The following is a 23183-nucleotide window of genomic DNA, read 5'->3' as shown; positions in this document are numbered from 1 at the left end:
GAGCGGGGGGGGGGGGGGACTACATAATTTTATATATTAGGTGTAAAGGGACCTCATTTGTTAAGGTGAGTAAACAGGAAATAGGAGCAAGTTGAGGAGGAAATTATACAATAAGCTATGTTTTAGCCATGTTAGAAGGTTTTCTTGAGGTCCCCCGTTTTCTAGGAGTCCTATCAAGAGATTTATTATATGCTAGAAAGTTATATGCCAGTAAAATGTAGATAGCCTCTAGAAATATTTTTTTTATTTTTAGTTGTAAAATATCGGCCTGAGATGAGCTTAAAGTGAATGAAATGATTGGTGAGGATTCATATAATGCACCCCGACATGCTTAGAATTGAGGCATAATTGTATCCACTATTTTGCTACTAGAATACCCCGATATGCTTATTTTTTGCTCATCTGGATGTAAATATGGGGGACTACACACCCTTTGTGTAGTTTGTTATCAATACACAAAAATGTTACCTGTTCAAAAAGAAAAAAAAACTTGAGGACGTGGCCTAAAATAGAGTGACGGAAACACATGTTGCTGCATGGATCAGACATAATTAACAATTGCTATAATGTTGTTACGACGATCACCTATTAAGCAGACTAACAGCCCGTCTGAAAATTTCTAGGTTTGGAGATGTTTCATTGCTCTCCAGATTCCTTTCAGAAACTGAAGGAGATCATGATCTAAAAAAGGTCACAGGTGGAAAGGGGATTTCTTTTTGTTACCTTTACTGCAGAATGCAGATGTGGGTCAACAGATGTGATGCCCGAGATGGCACCAGACACCAAGTCTTGGTTTTCCCCTAACAGAAGAATGGAGGAGACCTTTCAAAAAAAATTAAAAAAGAAAGGACAATGGGCTGGAGAAACAGGCTAACCCCCACCATTGGCCAGAGCATTTATAGGCCCAACTTAATGAGGAGAGACCAAAAGGAACCGAAGGGAGAAAAGGCAAGAGGCAAGAAGGACATTTTCATCTCATGCAACCATTTTTAGCCTGCACCCTTCCCTTTTTCTTGCCTCCACTATACCAACCAAAGGGGCCATAAGAGTTTAGAATGCACAATATTTAGTGGTGCATTAGCATGTGTAAAAAGGTTATGACTTACCATTTTTTATTTTTAGTAGTGCTAATTCCAAAGTAGCTTTTGCATCTTCAACGCTATCATGCCCATTGTCTGAGTCCTGTATCTCCCTGCCGAGAAATTTTCTGCTCAGAAGGCGAAGAGCAGCTTTGTAGGATCCTCTTGGATGCTTGTACAACACAGCGGTATCAATTACCAAATTATGATTTATCTTCAGGGCTAACAAATCATTTTCCAAGGAATGCCCAACCAGAATGGTTTCCTTGTGAACCAGTTTCAAGAACTCCTCCTGAAGAAAGAAAAGATAGTTAACTAAAACAGATAGAACATGTATAGCAAATCAGTCTGCTTTGCAGGTGCAAGAAATCTGCAAGAAACTATTTATGCTGATTGCTTCTTTTCCGATTACTAAAATGGGACAAAGAGGTCAGCAAACGAAAGGCTCTAAGGATAAACCTGGATATCTTTTAGAGTGGTAGTCACATCTTCCAACATCTGACAGGTAATTCCACTATACCTGCAAAGGTTCAGATTGCTCAACATCACGTACAGAGTTCTTCTGCATGTGTTTCTATCCCACAAAAAGAAATACTTAACTGACTGAAGGACTAAGAATTTCAAGAAAGGGAAGGTAAGTCCCTGAGTTTATTTAGTATTTTTGTCTTCGTCTTTTAGGACAAATATTTTTTTTTTTCTTCATCATGAAGTATTTTGTGCTTCACAAATATTTTAGCTTATAAAGTAAGAAAAATTTTATTTCGCCGACATCAGAAAAAAATTGGCGCAGTTCAGCAAATTGAACTCCTGCTGTGTCGGACTCCCTCTGGGCACCCCCTATCCCCCCCAAAAAGAAACAACCCTCATCTATCTCTTCGACTTTGGGTATGGATCTTTAAAAATGAACTTACGAATATAAATCAGAAACTTTTCTTCCTATGAGAGATCGGTAGCAACACTAAGACACAACCAGAAATGAGAAGAAAACAGCTATCTTGCCCAGTTGCCCCCAAAAATTCCTTGAGTTGAGTTTTGTATTCTTGAAATCTGTTTGCTTCTGAATCATCTATCTTTCCAGTTCTGTTTCCAAATTGTTCCTCACTAAGCCGAGAATGGAATAACACTTGCTCCACCCCATAACAATATAAAAAGGAAAAACACAGAGGAAGATAAAAGTTATAGCCCAACACACACTGATTTTACCACCGACATAGCCCTTCCCCTGCCATCTTTTGAGTACCTTGCTTGGAAAGTGTGGTTTGAGGCGACTTGAGTAGATCTTAAGGGAGGTCAAAAACTTCAAGAATATTTACCATAGGAGGTAAGGTTGGTAGAAATATTAAGAGAAAAGGAGAGAGGCAATAGAAAGAAAAAGAGAGAGAAATAGAATGATTTTATAAGTAAATGTAGAATTGGAAATAATAAGAAATTTGAAAAATGATTAAATGGAAAGAAGTTAAAATAAAAGAACAAAAGAAATTGAAAAGGGAAACTGCGGAGAGAGATTAACCCTGGCTATGAAGCTCGATTCTTTAGTTAATATCTTTTTCTTGGTTCCCTTTTCTTATTCTTTTTTCTTTCTGTATCTTTTTCCCCTCCTTGATTCCTTCTGTCTTACAAGACGCTTTCCATTACTTGTGGCAGTGAGAGACTGGAAACTGTGAAAAAACTTAAAAGATAGTAGAGAAAGAAATAACAGACAAGGGTGCGGTATAGTCATCAATGAAGATTGGCTTCAGGCATACTAAACCACAAAACCCTTTTGAGTTGCAATATGCACCTTTTGAGTTGCAATATGCATTCCCGCCTAAACTCAATTCCTTTGAAAGAGCCGGGAGAGCATACTAGCAAAATTTCAATTTCAGCTCATAAAATAGGACAATTTTATATTTAGACCTGACTTAACCTTTAAAAGATATTTTTAACTTTTGCAATGCCTTTAGACTTGGATATACCATTTGAACACCACTGAAAAGCAAATTCCACATGGTGGCTGATTCTCCAATCTGTTACTCCATCCAATCCAATTTATGTGACGGAGTTTGACTCAATACGGAGATTAAGGAAAAAAGGAAGACTTTTTGATAAGATTATCATTTAATGGGCATCAGGAAGATGCCAAATTGCAAAAGGTGTGACCAGTTAGCTCCAGTACAGAGCAAAAAACATTTCAGCACTAGTACAAGTAGCCTGAGCTAAATCTAAGGAGCTAACAAAATCCAAAAACATGTTGATGCTATTAGCAAGTAAATCTAATCTTGAAATGTGCAGTCTTAAACTGCTGATTCTCCAATCTGCTACTCCATCCATTCCAGTTTGACTAACATTGTTTGACTTGGTACGGAGCTTAAGGTAAAAAGAAAGACTTCAAACTTGTGGTCTTAAGCATGAAATAAATTTGTGGCTATAATACTTTTGAAACTTGTTTAAAATTAAATCATTTCCCAAATTAGAAATGCGTCATTCTTTTTAAAATGGAAAAATAAGAAATTAGTGTCACATAAAATGGAACAACAACAACATACCCTATGAAATCCCACAAAGTGGGGTTTGAGGAGGGTAGAGTGTAGAGAGACCTTACCACTACCTCGTGGGGATAGACACATAAAATGGAAGAGAGGAGTATGTATTTAGCATGTGTGATCAAATGTAAATTTAGAAGTTATCATACATAAAAAGTACCTAGTATTGTAGTCAACAATTTCATTTGATGGTTTGACCAATTTATCCAGCATAACCTGCAATTGGTTGATGATATTAGCCCCTCAGACACAGAAAAAGAAGTAGCTAATTAATATCGTCTGAAAGACCATGGGACAATTGATCATGCATCAAAATCTCTTGTAACAGGCCAGGTAGGTACATTTGAGATCAAGTTAGAGACTTTTGATGGCCATACAGGAGGATAAAAGAAGAAAAAAAGACCATTGAATTTGCCCAAACACGTACAAAGGAATAATATCCCTTAACACATGGTGCATGGACCAAAGGACAATATATATGTCCTAACTTGTTACATATGTTCAAAAATATGCCTGGACAACTACAGGGTTCAACCATACAAATCAACAATCCCAATATATATGCAGGTTGATTCATTCTAAAGTAATGCAGCAGGCCCAAATAGTGCAGGAAGGATATAGACGATTCATCCAACTAGCTAAAGCATTGAGGTGCAGTTGATTGTTGCTTGAATTATAATGGCAGTATATGTGTATGTGACATTCTATGTTGCTCGGACTCTTCAAAAATGGGAATGGGTGTGTGTCGGATTCTCCAAAAGTAGTGTAATTTGGAGAATTTGACACGGGTGCGGCATCAAAAGCAAAGAGCCCGCGCAACTTAGCTGACTTGATAGATTTTTAATGAAAAAAGATGATGATGGCAGCATATATGCCAGCTGGATCATATTTAAAATTAACGCTTTTTGACAAGGGTGGTTCATATAAACTAAATAAGGACCACCCCTCCGAGTGGCCAAAAAAACAATAGGACATCAAAAAGATCAGGGTAAATGGCATTTTTTACATAGAAAAGAAACTAGCCATGGACAAAATACATGATGAGGAAACAGTTTTGAAAAAAATGGAACTATAAAGCAAAAGATAGATTACCTCATTGTAATGCAAGTGAGGGACAAAAAATAGAGCGAGAAAAGAAATAAGAGGAAGCAAACCTGTCCTTCAACATCCACTAGTGTCACTCTGGTAAGCTCAAAGCCTTCCCTTGTAATACACTACAAAAATACATATTTTTTTACCAAAATGATATGACATTTGTATGCAAAGCTTCCAGTTTAAAGAACAATGACAAACAAGTAAATGTTACTTTATAAATAAAAGGAAAAAAAAAGGCAACTATGTAAGGGAGACAAATCAAGAACAGCAAGTATAATATCTTTTTAGATAAGGTGCAAACATAATATCTGTCTGCCTGTCCAAAGAATATACATTAAAAACTATTATTTTGGTATAAAATATATACGCAGTGGCAACCAGCAGAGGACCCTTTATACCATTGAATAGCATATATAAGACAGACCACATTTGAGGTTCAAAACAACGACTATTTGCAGTAGAACATACTGATAATAAAGGATGTATATACTTCTCATACCATCTTTAGAACTCTAACTTCTTCTACCATCATCAAAACTCTAAGTCCAACTAGTCTGAACACAACTTTTAGTACCATTACATCAAAACTGATATTTCATATACAATAAACATCACAATTAAACCCATAAACCAACATCTCCTCCCATCACCAACCAAGTCAAAGAAATCTAGATGCAGTAAATAGTTAAGCTACCGTAAATCATATCTCATCCAAAACATGACTACCCGTCATTATTAAAATGCTCTCATCCTCTCCAATATTTATATCTAAGGAGTAAGGAAATGAAGATAAAAAACAGCATTGATTATGCAATATAAGTACGTTTAAATACTAAATCATAACATTGTGATGAACAAATTGTTGTTAAATTACCATCTCGCAGTCAAGGGCCAAAACTTCATGTGGAGGTGTTCCTGAAGGAGCAGGAAGCGTTGAAAGAAATTCTACATGGGTAATGAAATACCAAGGTCAACTGGCCATAATCTTAACCAAAAAATTCAATAAATTTCAAGTTCTTGGAATGCATGTCACCTGGTTGCTCATAACAGTATCCATTTTCTTCTAGTTGCTTGTCCGAAAGTGTATAATAACTAATGGGAAATGGTATATCCTTCTTGAGGTCTGCAAAGGACACAGTCTCCTTATTAGGAGCCTCAGCACCTGAATGAATAAGAGGATGATGAAGGCCCCATTTGGTTGCATTAAGATTAAATTTGAATGCACATCTAAATGATTAAGATGTCGTCTCTAGATGTAAACACCGAAAGATTATTTTTTTAAGCTGGTCTTTGAGCATTGAATGATTAAAATTGTTTGTTTATCAATTTCTTAATGTGCATAACTTATTTATTTTAAAACATAATAAATATACCATTCAAATAAAAAAGTAATAAAATATCAGAAAAATATATAAATTTAATAAAATCATTATTTGATTAAAAACAAACAGTTATGTTCACTAGTGATGGGTGGAAATGGTTTGTAGTGGTTGTGATGGTGATGGTGATGATGGTGCTAGTGGCAATTAACAGTGGTGATGATGGTGCTAGTGGCAATTAACGATGGTGATGATAATCATGAAGATAGTTGGTGTTGTAATGACTGACATGATGATGGCGGTTAGTAGTGGTGGTGATGGAGGAAATGGTTGTTAGAAGTTGGCAGTTTTGGTGGTGGTGGCTGAACAATATGTGGTGGTTGACGATGGTGTTGGGGGTAGTTGATGTCGGTGCTAGTTGTGATGATGGAGACGGTTGGTACTTGGTAGTAGGGATTGAGCGTAGTGGTAGTTATTGATAGTGGTGGCAAAGGTGGCGGCGGCAGTGACAAAGGTGGTGATGGCAGTGGATATAATTAAAATGATGGAAGTGGTGTGGTAGTGACCAACAGTAATTGTTGGAAGCAGTGGGGGTTGTGATGGTAGAGGTGGTTGGTGGTTGGCGATGATGGTTGTGGTTGACAGTGATGGTGGTGGTTGTGATAGCACAGATGGTTGCTGGTTAGTGGTGGAGGTGGTGGGTGGTTACAGATAGAGTGATGATGAAAATTATCTAGACAAAAATAATTTTATTGATATTAAGACTTTGTTCAAGATCTTAATGATTAATACCTATTCCGACCAAATAAGTACTTAAATCCAATGTAAGCAAATGCACTTGATGGCCTCAAGTCTAAACCGTTCAGATTCAGACTGCGAGTGAGTGCAAACAAATGAGGCCCAAGAAGTGCCTGTCAAATTGGGTATTGCAGAAAAACAACATAAGAGAGTGGTGGAGGGAAGGAAGTTAACTTTTCAATTTATTCCTCCAACAATCTAACTAACCCAATCAATCAAGTAAGCATCAACCCACATTGCCAGGGTCGTTAATTTTTTAGATCAGTTGGTGGAGGTCAGTTTTATGATCTTCTTTATTCATTTAAATCAATCTCATTCTGTTATTTAGATGAATCTCGAACTTACCATGCAGAAACAAGTAGTTTAATTCCAGCTAGTTGGTATTGTTTTATGTGGGGATCAATTGTTATCATGTGTTATATTCTTAGCCAAACATGCATCATTCCCAAAGATTTTAAATCTTCCAAAATAACTTCCTTTTGTGTATTTTTAGGTCTACCTCATCCTCTTTTATCACCTTCAACAATCATAGTCATCAAAAACAACCTCTCTAACTCACACAAGGTAGGGATACGGTCTGCGTACACCCTACCCTCTCAAAACCCCACTTGTGGGATCACATTGAATATGTTTGCTATTGTTTTTGTTGTAACAATCATAGTCATACCTAGGTTTTCCGATGTATTTCTCTAATTATCCTCTATGTATGCTACTTATTGTGTCTGTCAAATCACATGTCATCATTTCTAATGCAACTAAGATGTGATCATTTCTAATCATATTCAGTTTCGCATGTTACATCCATCTTTAACATCCACACTCGTGGATGTATATTGATCTTAGTGGCTCAACATTCACTCCCATATAATATTACTAGTCTCACAACCGCTCTATGGAACTTGTTTATCATCTTCTTAGATATCTTCCTGTAGCATAATACTCATGTAACACTCTTTAATTCCAACCATCTTACTTTAATGTTATGTGTTACATAATACTCATTCTTTTTTTTTTGAGTAAGGTAACAATTGTATTAGAAGACAAACTTAACACCAGAAAAGATGCTAAGTTAAGAACTTTACAAATCCCAAAAAAGTATAAACACCCGTCCATAAGCCTATAATCTTAAATATTGCCTAATAGATCTACCAGGTCCCCTATATTCTGTTTACACCAAAAAAAAAATTAAGACAATTCATCCTAATTTTCTGGATAAAACTCCTAGTATCTTCAAAAAAAAATTGAATTCCTCTCTTTCCATATAGTCCATCAAATACAGGCAGGTATAATATGCAACGAGTTCTCATCACCTCGCATTTGTCCAAAACTCTTCCAGCTGCTTAGCATCATCAAGGTAGCACTTGGCATTGCCAATTTAATACCCAAAATACAAAAGAACACGTGCCACAGATTTATAGTTGTCTTGCAATGTAAAAAATGAATGTTCATTACTTTCCCCATCCTGTCCACATAAAAGGCAAACCGAACAAATCTGAAAACCTCTTCTTTGTATTTTTTTCTTGGGTCAAGCATGCTTGCCTAATTACCAGCCAGACAAAACATGACACCTTCGCTGGTATATTCACTATTCGAGTTTACAGATTTAACTGAGAATATCCCTTTGCTATTCAGCTTCCATCTAAGTCTGTCTGGACAGTCAGATATCCACCAAGAGATTCCAGTAAATTAACAATGTAGATAATGCCCCAACTTCCCAATCATTAAGAGCTCTTCTGAAAATCAAATCCCATTCTTGTTAACTCCACATTTGATTGATCATAACCTGCTTTTGAGTACTTATTGAGTACAAAACAGGAAAGCTGAACTTCAGGCTATTCTGGCCAATCAGTGTTCCCAGAATTCAGTTCTTCTTCCATCTCTGACCACAATCTCAACATTACGCCAAGAGGGAGACATCTTCTGAGTACCCTCCAGGGTCCTTACCACCTCAGGAGCTTCCCAGGGCCAGAGGACCCCCAGCTCCACCTCCAGTTCCTCCGAGGCTATGGTGGGAAATCTTGACATAGTTTGGAATCTATTGGGCGATTTCAGGCCCAATTAAAGAGTCAATGTTCAGTTGGAGACGTGGGAAAAGAAGGAGAAGACATTGGGCTTCAACTGTCACCTCACTTGCACTGAAGTGGGTTGCATGGAGAGAGAGAAACAGAAAAGCTTTTGGAGATGTAGAGATGAATATTGTACAGTTAAGGAGTAGCCTCTTATCCCTCATTTCTTTTTAGTGCACCCTCGCGATTCCTTATTGTAAAGAAGATTGAGTGTCTTTCGTAGAAAACAATCTCATTTTGTAGGTCTTTTTACTTTTTGGTATGCCCCTGCCCCCTTGTACACAGGCTTCACCCATCTGCTTTTGATGAAATACATTTACCTGATCAGAAAAGGGTAATTCCTTGAGAAAGTAAAAAATGCTCTCAGACACGATTTCCGAGGTTAGCCAACTTTCAACATAAAGTTGTACTTTATCACACATTTGGGGGCTTTTCCGGCAACCTTGGCCGGAATCTTATCAATGGGGGAAAACACCATCTTTTATAACGCAGGTTTCAAGTCTTATGAAATCACCAGATGTAAAGAAGGAGCAGAAACATGGTACGAGTGGACTGAACGTAGCAGGAATTTAGTGAGAAGAGCGAAGATTAGCATTAAAGTCCTGAGATGGCTGATTTCAGTATTTATTGAGGCGTCGAAGGTCAAAGGGGACTCGGTCAAAAGATGGAAAGTAAAGGACTTGTACTCGGATTTCTTTTGCACCCTTAAATACAACGAAAAGGGCAGATATATCAGTTTTATTGCTATTCAAGGACAAAACAAAGCAGTCATCATTACACCGGAATCATCTTACAACACGGGTTGGGGAAACATCGCTCATAAAATAGCAAAATTCACCTATGAGCCTACAACAGAGCAGAAAACACAATTTAACAAAGGGAAGGCACTGGGAGTATCCTTTAAGGACGCAGTAAGGAACAATAGGTGGACGACAGAATCCACGAAGAAGGCGCACATACTGGTGGAAGGTGACCATCTAAAGGTGGTGAACGTAACACCGACATCGGAGACAGATCTCCTCAAGAGATGCATTGTCGGTAAATTCCAGACCACAACTCGAGATATACCAACCCTCAATGATATAAGATGGTGGGCTTGCAACACTTGGAAGTCAGCCATAGGAGTCAGCGTCTTCGCTATAAACGACGGGCACTTCCTTTTCGAGCTACCCACAAAAGTTGCTGCAGAGCATGGCAGGAACATGGGTCTGGAAAAAGATGCCTCTGAACCTAGAGTGGTGGAGTCCAATCACAGGTTGCTGGCCGAAAGCTATAGCAAGAGACTGGTGTGGATAAGAATGCTGGGTTTACCCCTAAACCTATGGTCCCATAAAGTCTTCAAGCTTATCGGAGACCAGTGTGGGGGTTTCATCGAAGCATAGGAAGAAACGACCCTCAAAAATCACATGCACTGGGCACGCATCAAGGTGAAGGGTGATGGGAAGATGGTCCCGAAGGAGATTGAAATCACCAGTGAGGGTTTTGTGTATACAGTGCCGATCTGGTGTGAAGCACCGGTGACTTTCCGAAAGGAGGCGACGAGGAGAGAGGAACAACATTATGGACCGATGGGCAACAAGGGTTTCTTTCCCCCTTTAATGTTAAAATATGTGGAAGAGTCAGACCACCACGTGGGTACATCAACAGCTGGCAAAAATTTGAATTAGAGATCACGTGAGGCAAACAGTAAAGGCAAAGGGTCTTTATCAGCGGTAGCAGGCCAGCTTGAGAGAAAGGAAAATTTAGACCCAAATTTTTTAGGCCCAAAAAGGCAACAGCAGAAGAATAATGCAGCCCAAAGTCTTGGCATAGTTAACATTGAGATACAAGCAAACCTATCTCGTATAACAACAAATAACAGATTTGAGGAATTGGGAAATCAAGACACGGGAGTTTCAAACAAGTCCAGCGGAGATCAGGAGGGAAGAAAAGCAACGGATAAAGATGCAGCTCAATAAAAAAGAAGCCTAGAGACAGTGAAAGGCTTTCTGAGCCTTTGCGTGATGAAATAGAAGCAAATTGCAGAATTCTAATGGAACAGGGTCGAGAAGGTGTCCTAATTCCTTTTGAATTGGGAGACGAGGGAAACAATCTCGAGTTTGTCGCAGACCTGAGTGATGATGACGATATGTCCATTATCCAAACAGAGGAAAGAATAGATCAGGAGATACAAACAGTGAGCGACATGAAATTGGAGCAGAAGGCATAGCGACATGCAATTGGAGCAGAAGGCAGATGGGGAAGGCACAATTGAAGATATCTTACCACTGAACTCTAATGAGCATGGAACTGATACATCAGCAGAGAATGAAATTTCTTCATGGGTCCAGGAAAACATAATCAGACTCAGTAAAGAATTTGGGGTACACTTCATTGGATGCGAAGAGGTGGCTTTGAACCTCTTTATGGCAATCGACAGTAAAAGACAAACTATTAAAAAGGCGGGGGGAGCAATAGTTCCTATTACTCCAGTGGGAAAGGTCCCAAAGGAACTCAAGAATTTGGAACCAAAGAGTAATTTTGTGAGTTATGGTACAAGGAGTAGGGGGGGATGCTTTATAGATGATCTTAATGAAGGTTAAGATAGTCTCATGGAATGTAAGGGGCCTCAATGATCCAAGTAAGAGGCTGCAAATCAAAAACTTGATGAATACATGGAGGGCAGATGTGTATTGTTTCCAGGAGTCAAAAATCAGTGGAGATATAAGCGGGATTGTAAAAGATTTGTGGGCAAATAGGAAGGTGAAATATGCACAACTAGAGGCACGGGGGACAAGATGTGGTATCATTATCCTCTGGGATAGTAGTATCTGGGAGGGGGAAGTATGTGAAGTAGGGGCTTACAACATCACTTGTAAGTTCACAGGGAAAGCACAAGATTTGGGATGGCATTTGTCAGGTGTCTATGCCCCAAATAGGAGACAAGAAAGAGAAGAAAAAGAAAGAGAAGTATGGGGAGAGTTGGGGGCAGTGAGGGGTCTATTTAATGGACCTTGGGTGGTGGCTGGGGACTTTAATGTAGTGAGATTCCCTTCTGAGAAGAAAAACTGCAACAGATTCAACAAGGAGATGGAAGAATTTTCTGAATTTATAGAGGACATGGAACTGCAAGACTTACCTCTTGTAGGTGGCAGATTCACATGGAGGAAAGGGGATGGATATGATATCGCAGCAAGATTAGATAGATTCCTGATATCTGAGGAATGGGAAGTAGCTTTTAGAAAGATCAAACAATCAATCTTACCTAGAGTAACTTCCGACCACAATCCATTGTTGTTGGAATGTGGTAATTGGGAGAGATCAACCTCTAATTTTAAGTTTGAGAATTGGTGGCTGCAAACTAAAGACTTTAAAGAAAGAGTTAAAGAATGGTGGAACTCTGCAATTTATGTGGGAAAACCAGATTATATTTTAGGTTGCAAGCTAAAGTTACTGAAAGTCAAGTTGAAAGAATGGAGTAAAACAGTACATGGCAACCTAGGTATGCAAAAACAGAGCATCCTTAACCAGCTGGCTAAGATCAGAGAATCCTATCAGATGATGAGTCCTATTTACGAGCAGTATTGACAGTGGAGTTTGAAGAAAATGCCAAGAGAGAGGAAGTGGATTGGAGGCAAAGATCTAGGGCATTGTGGCTCAAAGAAGGGGACATGAATACAAAGTTCTTCCATAGAACTGCTAACTGTCACAAGAGGTATAACAACATTGATAAACTGATCATAAATGGGTCCAGTGTGACTGAACCAGCTGAGATCAGAGATGAAGTTACAACCTTCTACCAAAAACTTTACAATGAGACAGAATTCTGGAGACCTCAGTTCAACCCTAGAGGTCAAGCCAGGATAGATGAAGAAGATAATGCAGCTCTGCAAGCCCAATTTGAAGAGCAAGAAATTAAAAACTGTGTGTTCTCATGCGCAGGGGATAAGGCACCAAGCCCTGATGGTTTCACAATGGCCTTTTTCAAACAGTGCTGGGAAGAGATAAAACAAGAAGTGGTAGCTGCCATCCAGAACTTTCATGACCAGGGCTACTTTGAAAAAAGTTTCAATGCCACTTTCATAGCCCTGATCCCCAAGAAGTTTGGAGCATCTGAATTGAAAGATTTTAGGCCAATTAGCTTGATTGGGAGTATCTACAAAATCATATCAAAGATTTTAACAGAGAGACTCAAGAAAGTTATGTCAAAACTAGTGGATGAACAACAAACGGCATTCATAAAGAGCATGCAAATTATGGATGCAATATTGGTGGCTAATGAATGTGTGGACATGAGATACAGATCCAAAGCTCCAGGAATTCTATGCAAGCTAGACATAGAAAAAGCTTATGATCATTTGAATTGGGAACATATGTGGAGAACATTAAGGAGGATGGGGTTTGGCAACACATGGATAAAATGGATGAGGTTCTGCATAACTACAGTGAAGTTTTCAGTTTTGATAAATGGCTCTCCAACTGGTTTCTTCTCCTCTGAGAGAGGGTTGAGACAAGGAGACCCCCTGTCTCCTTTTCTTTTCATTTTGGCCATGGAAGGTTTAAGTGACATGCTGAAGAGTGCTCAGGTGAATAACAGAATCAGGGGCTTCACTGTGAATGAAGGAAACTCCCTGGGAGTGTCTATTTCCCATTTACAATATGCTGATGACACCTTGGTTTTTTGTGAAGCAGAGAAGGAACAACTAAAACACCTAAGGGATATCTTCATCCTATTTGAAGCAGTTTCTAGACTTCATATAAATTGGGAAAAGAGTTTTATCTATCCTGTGAATGAAGTTCCAGAAATCAGTACTTTGGCAAACATTTTAGGTGGTAAGATAGGAGAGCTTCCCACCACCTATCTTGGAATGCCATTGGGAGCTAAGAGTAAGTCCATGAACATATGGAACTCTGTGGTGGAAAGGTGTGAAAAGAAGCTAGTTAACTGGAGAAGTCAATATTTATCTTTGGGTGGCAGAGTCACACTGAGCAATAGTGTTCTTGATGCCATGTCAACTTACATGATGTCCCTTTTCCCCATTCATGGGAAGATAATCAAAAAGTTGGATGCTATCAGGAGAAACTTTCTTTGGCAAGGTAATGGTGAAGGGGAGAAGAAGCACCATTTGGTTAAGTGGGAGGTTGTCATAACATCCAAAAAGAGGGAGGTTTAGGAATTAAGAATCTGAAAGCACAAACAAGAGCCTTCTGTTAAAATGGCTATGGAGACTGGCAGCAGATGAGCAGGGCCTATGGAAGAAAATCATCATTGCAAGATATGGTAGGGAAGGACCATGGACTACTCAGGCAGTTAAAACTCCTGCAAGATGCTGAATATCTCCACAGAAACCAAGGAATGGGCCATGGAAGATGATCTGGAAAGGGAAGATACCTCATAAAGTGGCCTGTTTTACTTGGCTAGTTGCAAGTCAAGCAGTTCTGACCCAGGACAACCTTATGAAAAGGGGCAGGCAGTTATGCTCTAGATGTTTTTTTGTGAAGCTGAAATAGAGACAGTAAATCATCTTTTTCTGCAGTGTAAAGTGACTGGAAAATTATGGCAATGGTTCATCAATCTGAGGGGTATTGGATGGGCCATGCCAAGGCATACTTCAGAAGTACTAGCATGCTGGAATAGAGATGGAAATCAGTCAGAACACAAGGAGAGATGGAAGATTGTCCCTTCTTGCATCTGGTGGACAATCTGGAAGGAGAGAAACCAGAGATGTTTTGAGAACAAGAACATTCCCTTCCAAAGTATAAAGATGAACTGTTTAGCAACATTTTACTTTTGGTGTATACATTCTGTACCTAAGGCTATAAGGGAAATTAACCTATTTCTAGACAGTTTATAAGGAATATAGGAGATAGATTTTGTTTTGGGCTGTCCTTTCATACTTTTGATGTAACTATGTAGGAGCACACTATTGGTGTACTCCTTTTGTTTATAATACCAGTTAACTTTCTCAAAAAAAAAAAAAAAAAAAGGGTAATTTTTACCCACTTCTCTAATTTAACATTCTAGCAGAAACCATCCATGACACTTTCCCGTAAACTTCTAGGGGAAAAAAAGTGTATCATACACAGATCTTAGACAGGTGAAGAAAAATTTATAAAGTACAACAGACCATAGCAATCCTGCTGATATACAGTTGGAGGAGATGGTGCCTGCATTACAGACATGTCATTTCTAGACCTCTTTCTACAAGCAAATGAACCTCTAATTAACCGGAAATGAAATCAAAATAGCAGACTCGCAACAAAGACTTCTGGAAAGTTTTTCTTGGATTGGATTCGTACCTTGTTCAGATGACTGGGTGATTATCGGTGAAATGTTCTCAGCTACTTTCCTTTTCCTCTTTGATTTGCACGTGAGAAGTGCATCTATTGTCTGATTTCCATCTGATACACAACTACCATGAAACAAAAACTAATAAGAAGAAGAAAACATAACTTCCATTAACACAAGAGTGACAAAAATAAATTAAAACAAGTAACGCAAGAGTAATATATTGATTATTCAAATTATTACCAACCTGAGAGCTAAAACTGGCCTCGGAACACCACAGCATTCTTTGAAACCTTTGAGCACTTTAGACTGTGATAGATATAGAGATGCATCAAGGCCAGGGACATACAGCATTACCACTTTAGGGATCAAAGGCTTATTCTGCACGCAAAAAGAAAGAGGAACAGACGAAACTGTGTTAGCCTCTAACAAAGATACTAATCACTGGAAAATTGATGGGGACCATCCAAAGGCAACCAAACACATCCACATTAACTAAATTCTATCTCCCTGTGCGTCAAATCACAAATGTGAAGTTGTATCAATAATTCAAGATATATTACACCTAGAATCGCTAATGACTTAAGACACAATAGCAAGTAAAACCATAACCATTTCCTTAGTATTATCGAAATTTCATTGGATAATGTTTCAAAGAGAGCTCAAGCTCAAGTAAGAAAATCTTTGCCACAAACTCATTCTCTCTTCTTTTATTTTTTTGTGAAGTAAGGAAATTTCATTAGTTCATCAAGAAGATGCAAGGGAAAATATTACAGCAAAAGAAGGGATCTGCTCCTGTACAAGAACTTACTAAATAACTTAAGAGCAGATGTAGTCCAAAAAAAAGTTCAACGGTATTTACAACAGTAGTCATTCTCCTAATGACGCGCACGACTGACATATAAGATAATGCAGCTACATGTGTTGCTGGTAGTATCTACAAGCTCATCATACACTAACATACTAGTAAAAATAAGAACCATATTAAAAAAAAATTGAGAAGAAAATAGGGACCACATTTATTATGATTGAAGTGTAAGAAACTGAGTCTAAGAATGCACATTACGAAATGAAGGGAAGTATACAGATGTACCTTAGTGAATTCATTTAAGTAATTGCTACACATACTGACAAGTGAACACCCAAGACGGGAAATGGGTCCAAAATTGTTTTATTTTTCTTTTTCCCTTTTAGATAGGCCAATAATTTCTAGGGAAAAGGGCCCCCAAGGCCTAGCTCAAGTGGCAATAGGTAGAGGATTTGTGGCTTAGGTAGCAGGTTCAAGCCCCACACCACGCAAAGTGAAGCCCGGTATTTAAGTGGAGAAGGGTAGAGGGGCGGCCCATTATCCACCGAGTTTAGAAGACTGTGATTGGTCCAAAAGGCAAGCAACAGACAAATTTTTCGGTTATCAAAAAAAAAAAAAAAATCTAGGGAAAAGAGTCTGATATACCCCTCAATTTTTGTCATTTTGAGCTGATATATTCCTCATTCTGAAAGTATATACCCCTATTGTTACACAAATTTCTTACATATACATTTTTCTTCTAACAGAAGTGAAAACAATAATTTTAAATTATTTTTTATTAATTTTTTTATTTAAAAAAATAGTCCATGTAGGGATATATTTTATCCTTCTCACACATTTTTTTTTACTTTTTCAACGGCTAATTTGAATTAATTATTTTGATGGTCAAATTTATTCTTTTCACTTATTTTCTTATAAACATAATTATAGATGTCCTAAAAAAAATTTACAAATATAAAAACTAAATTACAATATAGCCGCAAAAAAATAGTTTTGATTTTTTTTCTCTTTTTTCATTCACACTTCTTTCTTTTTATTTCTCTTACTTTACATTAAAGAATGAAAGAAAAAATGAAATAAGAATAAGAAACTCAAATAATGATAATCAAAGAAGTCAAAAAATAATTTATGTGTGAAAAAGATCACATACATAATTTTTTGAAATATTAAAAATCAAAAAAAATAATTTAAAATTAATTTTATCACTTTTGTAACGGTAAGGGGTATATGTGAGCCAATTTTGTAACAGTAGGGGCATATGTGAGCCACTTTTATAATTAGGGGCATATCAACTCTAAATGGTAAAGTTGAGGGGTATATCAGGACCTTTTCCCTAATTTCTATAATGAAAACACCAAGTCCATGTCAGAAGATATTTGCAAGTTGTCAATGTGACTTAACTGAGTCGTTCACATTTGTCCAACTATCTAAACAACATGGTATTCTTTCCTCACACCAAAAGATCATATAAAAATATGATCTTTTGATGTTTTTTACATTGTTCTCTCTATTTCGAGCAATCTTCGATTTCTTTATTCCACGTGTTAAGAAGAGACGAGAAAGGAGACAGGATTTGATTCTTTTTGGACAGCTGGGTCAGAAAGTGAATCTAACGGTACAAAATTTCACAATATCAGATACTCCATTTTTTATTTATATAACTATGTACACACCTAAACTTCAGTTATGCGTGTCTAATTCCATTGTGTACCTTACTAGCAAAATCTACCTCTATTTGCAGTTAAAATATCCATTTTCAGTATAATCCAAATCACCTAGCAAAGAATCATTGATGGCTTGGTTATTTATATATCTGTATCAAATATATAAATAATCTAGTAAGCAATGAATCGTTAAAATGGACCAGATTGAATGATTAATCTCAAGGTAAGGACAGCTCAACCTCTCCTCACCAGATTTTCCTCTGCATATTCCAAAAAACTGAGGTGTTTTTGCATCTGATGCAGATATAAAGACATAAGTGGAAGACATGCAAAGAAAGGAATGAAATACATTACTTTGATAAAAGCCCACGATGGCATGAACCCATCAGCAAGCACCCAGGTGACAAGCCCTTGCACGTCCTGTGTTATCACATTAAGCATGATAAATCACGTTCTAACCTCTTGTAAAATAAGTACAAATAACCTCAATCAGTATGTTACAAACATACTTGAAGATTCAAGGTTGAGTTGGCTTCTGGTTTGTTGAAAACAATATCTGCTCTCGCCTGCACCACAATCAAAACTTGAATAACAATCACAGACATTATAAAAGGTTCAACAAACATGCATAATAGTTTGTCTTGCACAATGACATATCATAATGAATCGGACACAATTATTCTGCAAAAACTAACAACAAAACCATCGTCTCCAGAACAAAACAGAAGAAAAAATAACTAGCAACAGCCAAATGGAAAATGATGCTGACAACAGGAATAGTATGTCACCACGGCATTCCAAAGTTCCAATAATACAAATCTTAATTTTCCCAGAAACATTCCTCTTCTCCAAGTGAACAAGTTAAAAGCCTAGACTCTAGACAATATAAACTACTTAAATGAACTCAATCTGCAAATCACGAAAGATATTCCTTTTATCAATTAAGAAAGATACTTCCTTTTCCTCTTTTTTTTAATCTCATCTCTTTTCTACATTTTGGGTTTCTATCAGAACTAGTTACTTATCAAAATTAATGCATGTATAATCAATTTCCATCAAACTCACAATCAAAACAATATGTCCTCATAGTACTAAATTTTCATTAGCAAAAATCTCCTCTTTCTTCAAGTTTACCAATTAAAATACCATATGTCCTCATTGTACTAAAATTTTCATTAGCAAAATCTCCTCTTTCTTCAAGGTTTACCAATTAAAAATCCAGCCAAGACAACCCAATTAAATTAACTCAACCCACAAGCTCTAAAAAGAAATTCTCCCTTCACTATTCTTTTCCTTTTCATTCTTTAAAACACACAACACACACACACAGACACACACAAAAGAAAAAGAAAAAAAAACTGTGTTAAAGCTATTTTAGACCTTTTTAGAGAGACCCAATTCGATTAATAACTCATTCTAAAAGAAAAAAGAATTCACATTCATGATACAACAGTAGAACCATTGTACTGCATTAAAGAAGCTTTTTTTTTTCTAAATAAACAACAGAAGATGAAAAAGCAATAGAGTAAAGGACCTCAGGGCCGTAAACATCAAAGAAGGAGTTGGCTTTATGGTCTTTGCTGGATTTCTGTTCGTCGGGGATTTCTGTTTTACTGTTTTCAGAACTCATTGTTAGTCAGTCACAGAGAGAGACGAAAGCAAAGCAATTAGGGTCGGATCCTTTTTATATTTTTTTTGTTTTTGGTTTTTTTAATAATTATGGTGTCCGGACCGGCCTCGAACACCTTAGTTAATTCTACAATATTATTTTCACCTTGCATCAACAACACATATAGATAACTTTTTCCATTAAAATTAGAATAAACTAAGGAGTCGTTTGATATGAAGGATAACATCAAATAGTTTTGGTATTAAATTATAGTGGCACTTAATTTGTTGTTTGGTTGGTAAGTTAGGAATAACTTATCTCGGGATCAATAATTAGTATTGGGATAAGTTATTTCTCCCTTTGGGTTGATAGTAATCTCGAGATAACTTATCCATGGATAAAATTAGGGGTGTCAAATGGACGGCTTAGGTTGAAATTGGAGATATTAAAATGGGTTGAAATAGAAATCGGGTTGGGTCTTGACCCGCCCAAGTTTACTTTGGGCTCAAATGGGTTGGGTTTAAATGGGCTAAAAAATGAGTTGGGTCTTGACCCGCCCAATTTGACCCGATTAATCTCAATAATTTTACATAGTGATATTTAACTTTTATAATCACAATTCGAATTTCAGTTCAATTTTTTTTTTTAAAAAAGTAACAAATGGATAGATAAATCCTAAAAGATGTTAAATAGATAATAATTCATACCTTTAATATAGGAACATATCTTAGTAAAGAGTTTTAAAACGGGTTGAAATTTGAGATTGAATTGGGTTCAATTGAAGATTCTCTTAAATTGGATTAGGCTTGAATGGGTTGAGATTGAACCCAATCGAAATTATCTTGAGCCCAACCCTTAAAATTCTGGGCGAATTATCTATGTTTGTGTTCATTTTTTACACCCCTAGATAAAATAAATAAATAACAAAGATATTCCTTTAAACCCTTTTTTATACCTCACTTGTCATATTCATGAAAGGTATTTTTGTAGACAAATAACTTGTTCTTAAAATTTATGCAATGCATATTATTTTGAATAAAATAAACCAAACAATCAATAAAAAATAATTTCAGTTTAATTTATCCGAACATAATTAATCTCAATATAACTTGATTTATCATAACTAATCGCATCATAATTTCAAACCAAACAGAGTCCAAGATCTCTCAAGAAAGTTTTCAAATCTTTATAATGGGAATTTTTTATGACTGATAATAGTTTTTTTGGTAGTTTAATAATTTCTAAATTTTGATTCTTATTAATTTTATTATATTATATATAATTAGTATATTTACATTTTTAATTAATTAAAATATTATATTATTATCCTTTTATTAAAAAATATTTTACATTTTAAATTATATTTTTGTAATTATGTTACCGTGAGATATAAAGCAACAATATAAATTTAATATATTTCTTAATATAATACATGAGTAATTAAATGATAACAGAGTTAATAATTGTGATAAATTTATAGATATTCATAAATAAAAAATAAAAATTATTTATTTTAATTAATTAAAAATTAAATATATTCATGACAGATTTTATGGATATCAAGTGATTCCCAAGAGATTGAAGAAAATTTCATATTTCAATTTTTATTTAAGATATAATAATAATTAATATCGTTCAATTAAATTTTGCAAATGATTTATTGTTCATTAGCAGGAATGATCCTATGCCCATTGAATTTTAATAATATTTAATGAATTTTTTTATAATAATTGAATTGCACGTTAATGATAAAAGAGTTGAGTTTTAATACCTAGGCTTCTCACACAATGAAAATCATCATCAGCTAGTATCAATAATTACTTGATAAGATGTTGAGCATAATCTTTTCATGAACTTTTAAATTTCTTTCATACTTTAACAAAATTCAAATCATTAAAGATGTTTTGTTTGCCTCTAAAATTACTTATCCTATATATAATTGATAAAAAAATGCATTATGAAATACCTATGAATAAATAACAATGGCTTGTCTAAAAAGGTACTATTAACTTGAGAGGAATTGTGTCATCTTAATTAATTATACTTGTTATATTTTTTACAAATAGAATGAGACTTCTCTATGCAATTTATTATGGAATTTGAGCACTAAAAGGACAAATTATGACCCTATGCATATATTCCTATTATATAAAACAAAGAAGAGGGCTACATGAAAATTAATTATAATCAAACTTTTTAGATGATAAAAGATATGTCACAATCCAAACTATCCTCTAGATCTGGCATGGAGGATACGATCCGAGAGATCCTAAACAAGCCGTTTGACATAAGCATGAGACTAAGATAAACAACATATAAAATAAAATGAATCATAAGCGGAAGTTCAGTCTTAGAATAAATATCTCAACATTAAAGAACCTGAATACAAAGCTAAAAATGTGGAAAAGATATTAAGCTTGACATAAGCACCTACTATTCATAGATGTGGTTAGGACAAAGTCCTAACACGTGAACAAGTGTGAAAACTGAAAAGACACAAAAACAATAAAAGATATGTAGTGACAAGGTCCCTGAATCATGAGGACTCACCAAATTGCTACTCAAGCTGATCAATATGTCACGACTGGATGGAGGAACGTCGGATCCTATATTATGAAACAATATTAGGCACAGGAGATATATGCGTCAGTACTTAAAATGTACTGAATATGCGAAAAATGCATAAAACATAAACATGAACACGATAAGTCCAAAATTATGTTATTGCATGACCAAATGAAACATACCAACTAGGTAAGTTTAGTTTGTAAATCGTGAACATGTCAATGCAATATAAGAGTCATGACATATGCAATGAAACATAAGCTAAGTAAGAAATCATATTATTTGTGGGATGTTTATCGTTAACCTACATAGACCATATGAGCTATAACATCAAATTCAGTGTCTTGCTCCCACACCGAAAAAAATTGTCCTACTTGTCAAGGTAAGGACCATGGTCTTAACCTTAGGTGGATCCACTAGCTAATTGTCCAATTAGAACATCTTACAAGGGCACATAGTTCAAAGATTTTGGAAATCACCCAAATACACTCGGTGCTAAGTAAACTCCCAACGAAAATCATGAAGAACAATATCATGTTCATATTATTTAGTCTTTAAAATGGTGAGAATCTAGTAACACCAACTCAATCATAAAGGCTCATAAATCATAAGAATAGTTCCTTTTAAAAACAATGACTTCATAACATAATCGATGTTTAAAAGATACTTAATCAAAAGCATCTAAATCATGATAATCTTTTCATAATGAGAATATTTCGAGTAAACCTGTTTTTTCATAAAACATGATACACTTTATTCAAAAGCACCCTAGAATCATAGCCACTACAATTCCTTATACATGCATAACTTCAAAGCTTCAATTCATAATTAGACTTATAGCATGAGTTCATATGAAGAACCTTGAAAACATGTAATTTGAATCAAATTATGCATAATTAGATTAAATATAGTGAATTGAGTCATAAACAATTGAACCCATGAAGAATCACACGAAACCCTAGATAATCATAAAGTAAAATTTGAGAATTTCTTGAAACTCAATGGATGGAAAAGATCAATTTATGAATCTTATCTTTGGTATTGGAGAAAGGAGCTTGAATCTTGAAGAACCCTAAAACTTTCTTTGAGATCCTTGGGGAGAATTTGGAGAAGAAGACCTTATTTTGGAGTTATGAGTGAATAAGAGGTAATGAGATAATTTAAAGGGTAAAAATCATTAATTTTACTTGGAAATAGTCTAGAAACAATATAGTTTAGGAGTTAAAAGGATAGAAAAAGATCCAATTAACCCTGGACTAAAAACTATCGAAGAGCATCTACAAACTAACCTACAGTTCATACAAGCCTCTACAGACCATCCTGGTCATCGTAGAACATGTTACTGGAGACCAACATCTTGATCAAGTTCTACGAGCCATGGTCTACGACC

At 36.0% G+C, this 23183-nt stretch overlaps 1 protein-coding gene across 1 annotated transcript in view; it reads right to left on the bottom strand.

Moving 5' to 3' along the window:
- The window catches only part of LOC102601294 (small RNA degrading nuclease 5), a 23600-nt gene extending 4309 nt beyond the window's left edge, over positions 1-19291 (bottom strand). The window contains exons 1-11 of the mRNA XM_006356246.2: positions 19154-19291; positions 18129-18185; positions 17974-18039; positions 15395-15528; positions 15159-15271; positions 5730-5858; positions 5571-5641; positions 4756-4815; positions 3762-3817; positions 1539-1599; positions 1107-1371 (exon numbers count right to left, since the gene is read on the bottom strand). Coding sequence (XP_006356308.1) covers positions 1107-1371; positions 1539-1599; positions 3762-3817; positions 4756-4815; positions 5571-5641; positions 5730-5858; positions 15159-15271; positions 15395-15528; positions 17974-18039; positions 18129-18185; positions 19154-19249 — 1108 coding nt within the window. The 5' untranslated portion in view covers positions 19250-19291. The remainder of the gene's footprint in view (positions 1-1106; positions 1372-1538; positions 1600-3761; positions 3818-4755; positions 4816-5570; positions 5642-5729; positions 5859-15158; positions 15272-15394; positions 15529-17973; positions 18040-18128; positions 18186-19153) is intronic.
- Positions 19292-23183: the final 3892 nt, after the last annotated feature.

This window comes from Solanum tuberosum, unplaced genomic scaffold (genome assembly GCF_000226075.1).
Source record: "Solanum tuberosum cultivar DM 1-3 516 R44 unplaced genomic scaffold, SolTub_3.0 scf00213, whole genome shotgun sequence".
NCBI classification, from domain to species: Eukaryota; Viridiplantae; Streptophyta; class Magnoliopsida; order Solanales; family Solanaceae; genus Solanum; species Solanum tuberosum.
Note: the sequence above shows the minus strand (reverse complement) of the source record. Positions and strands in the feature narration are given on the sequence as shown.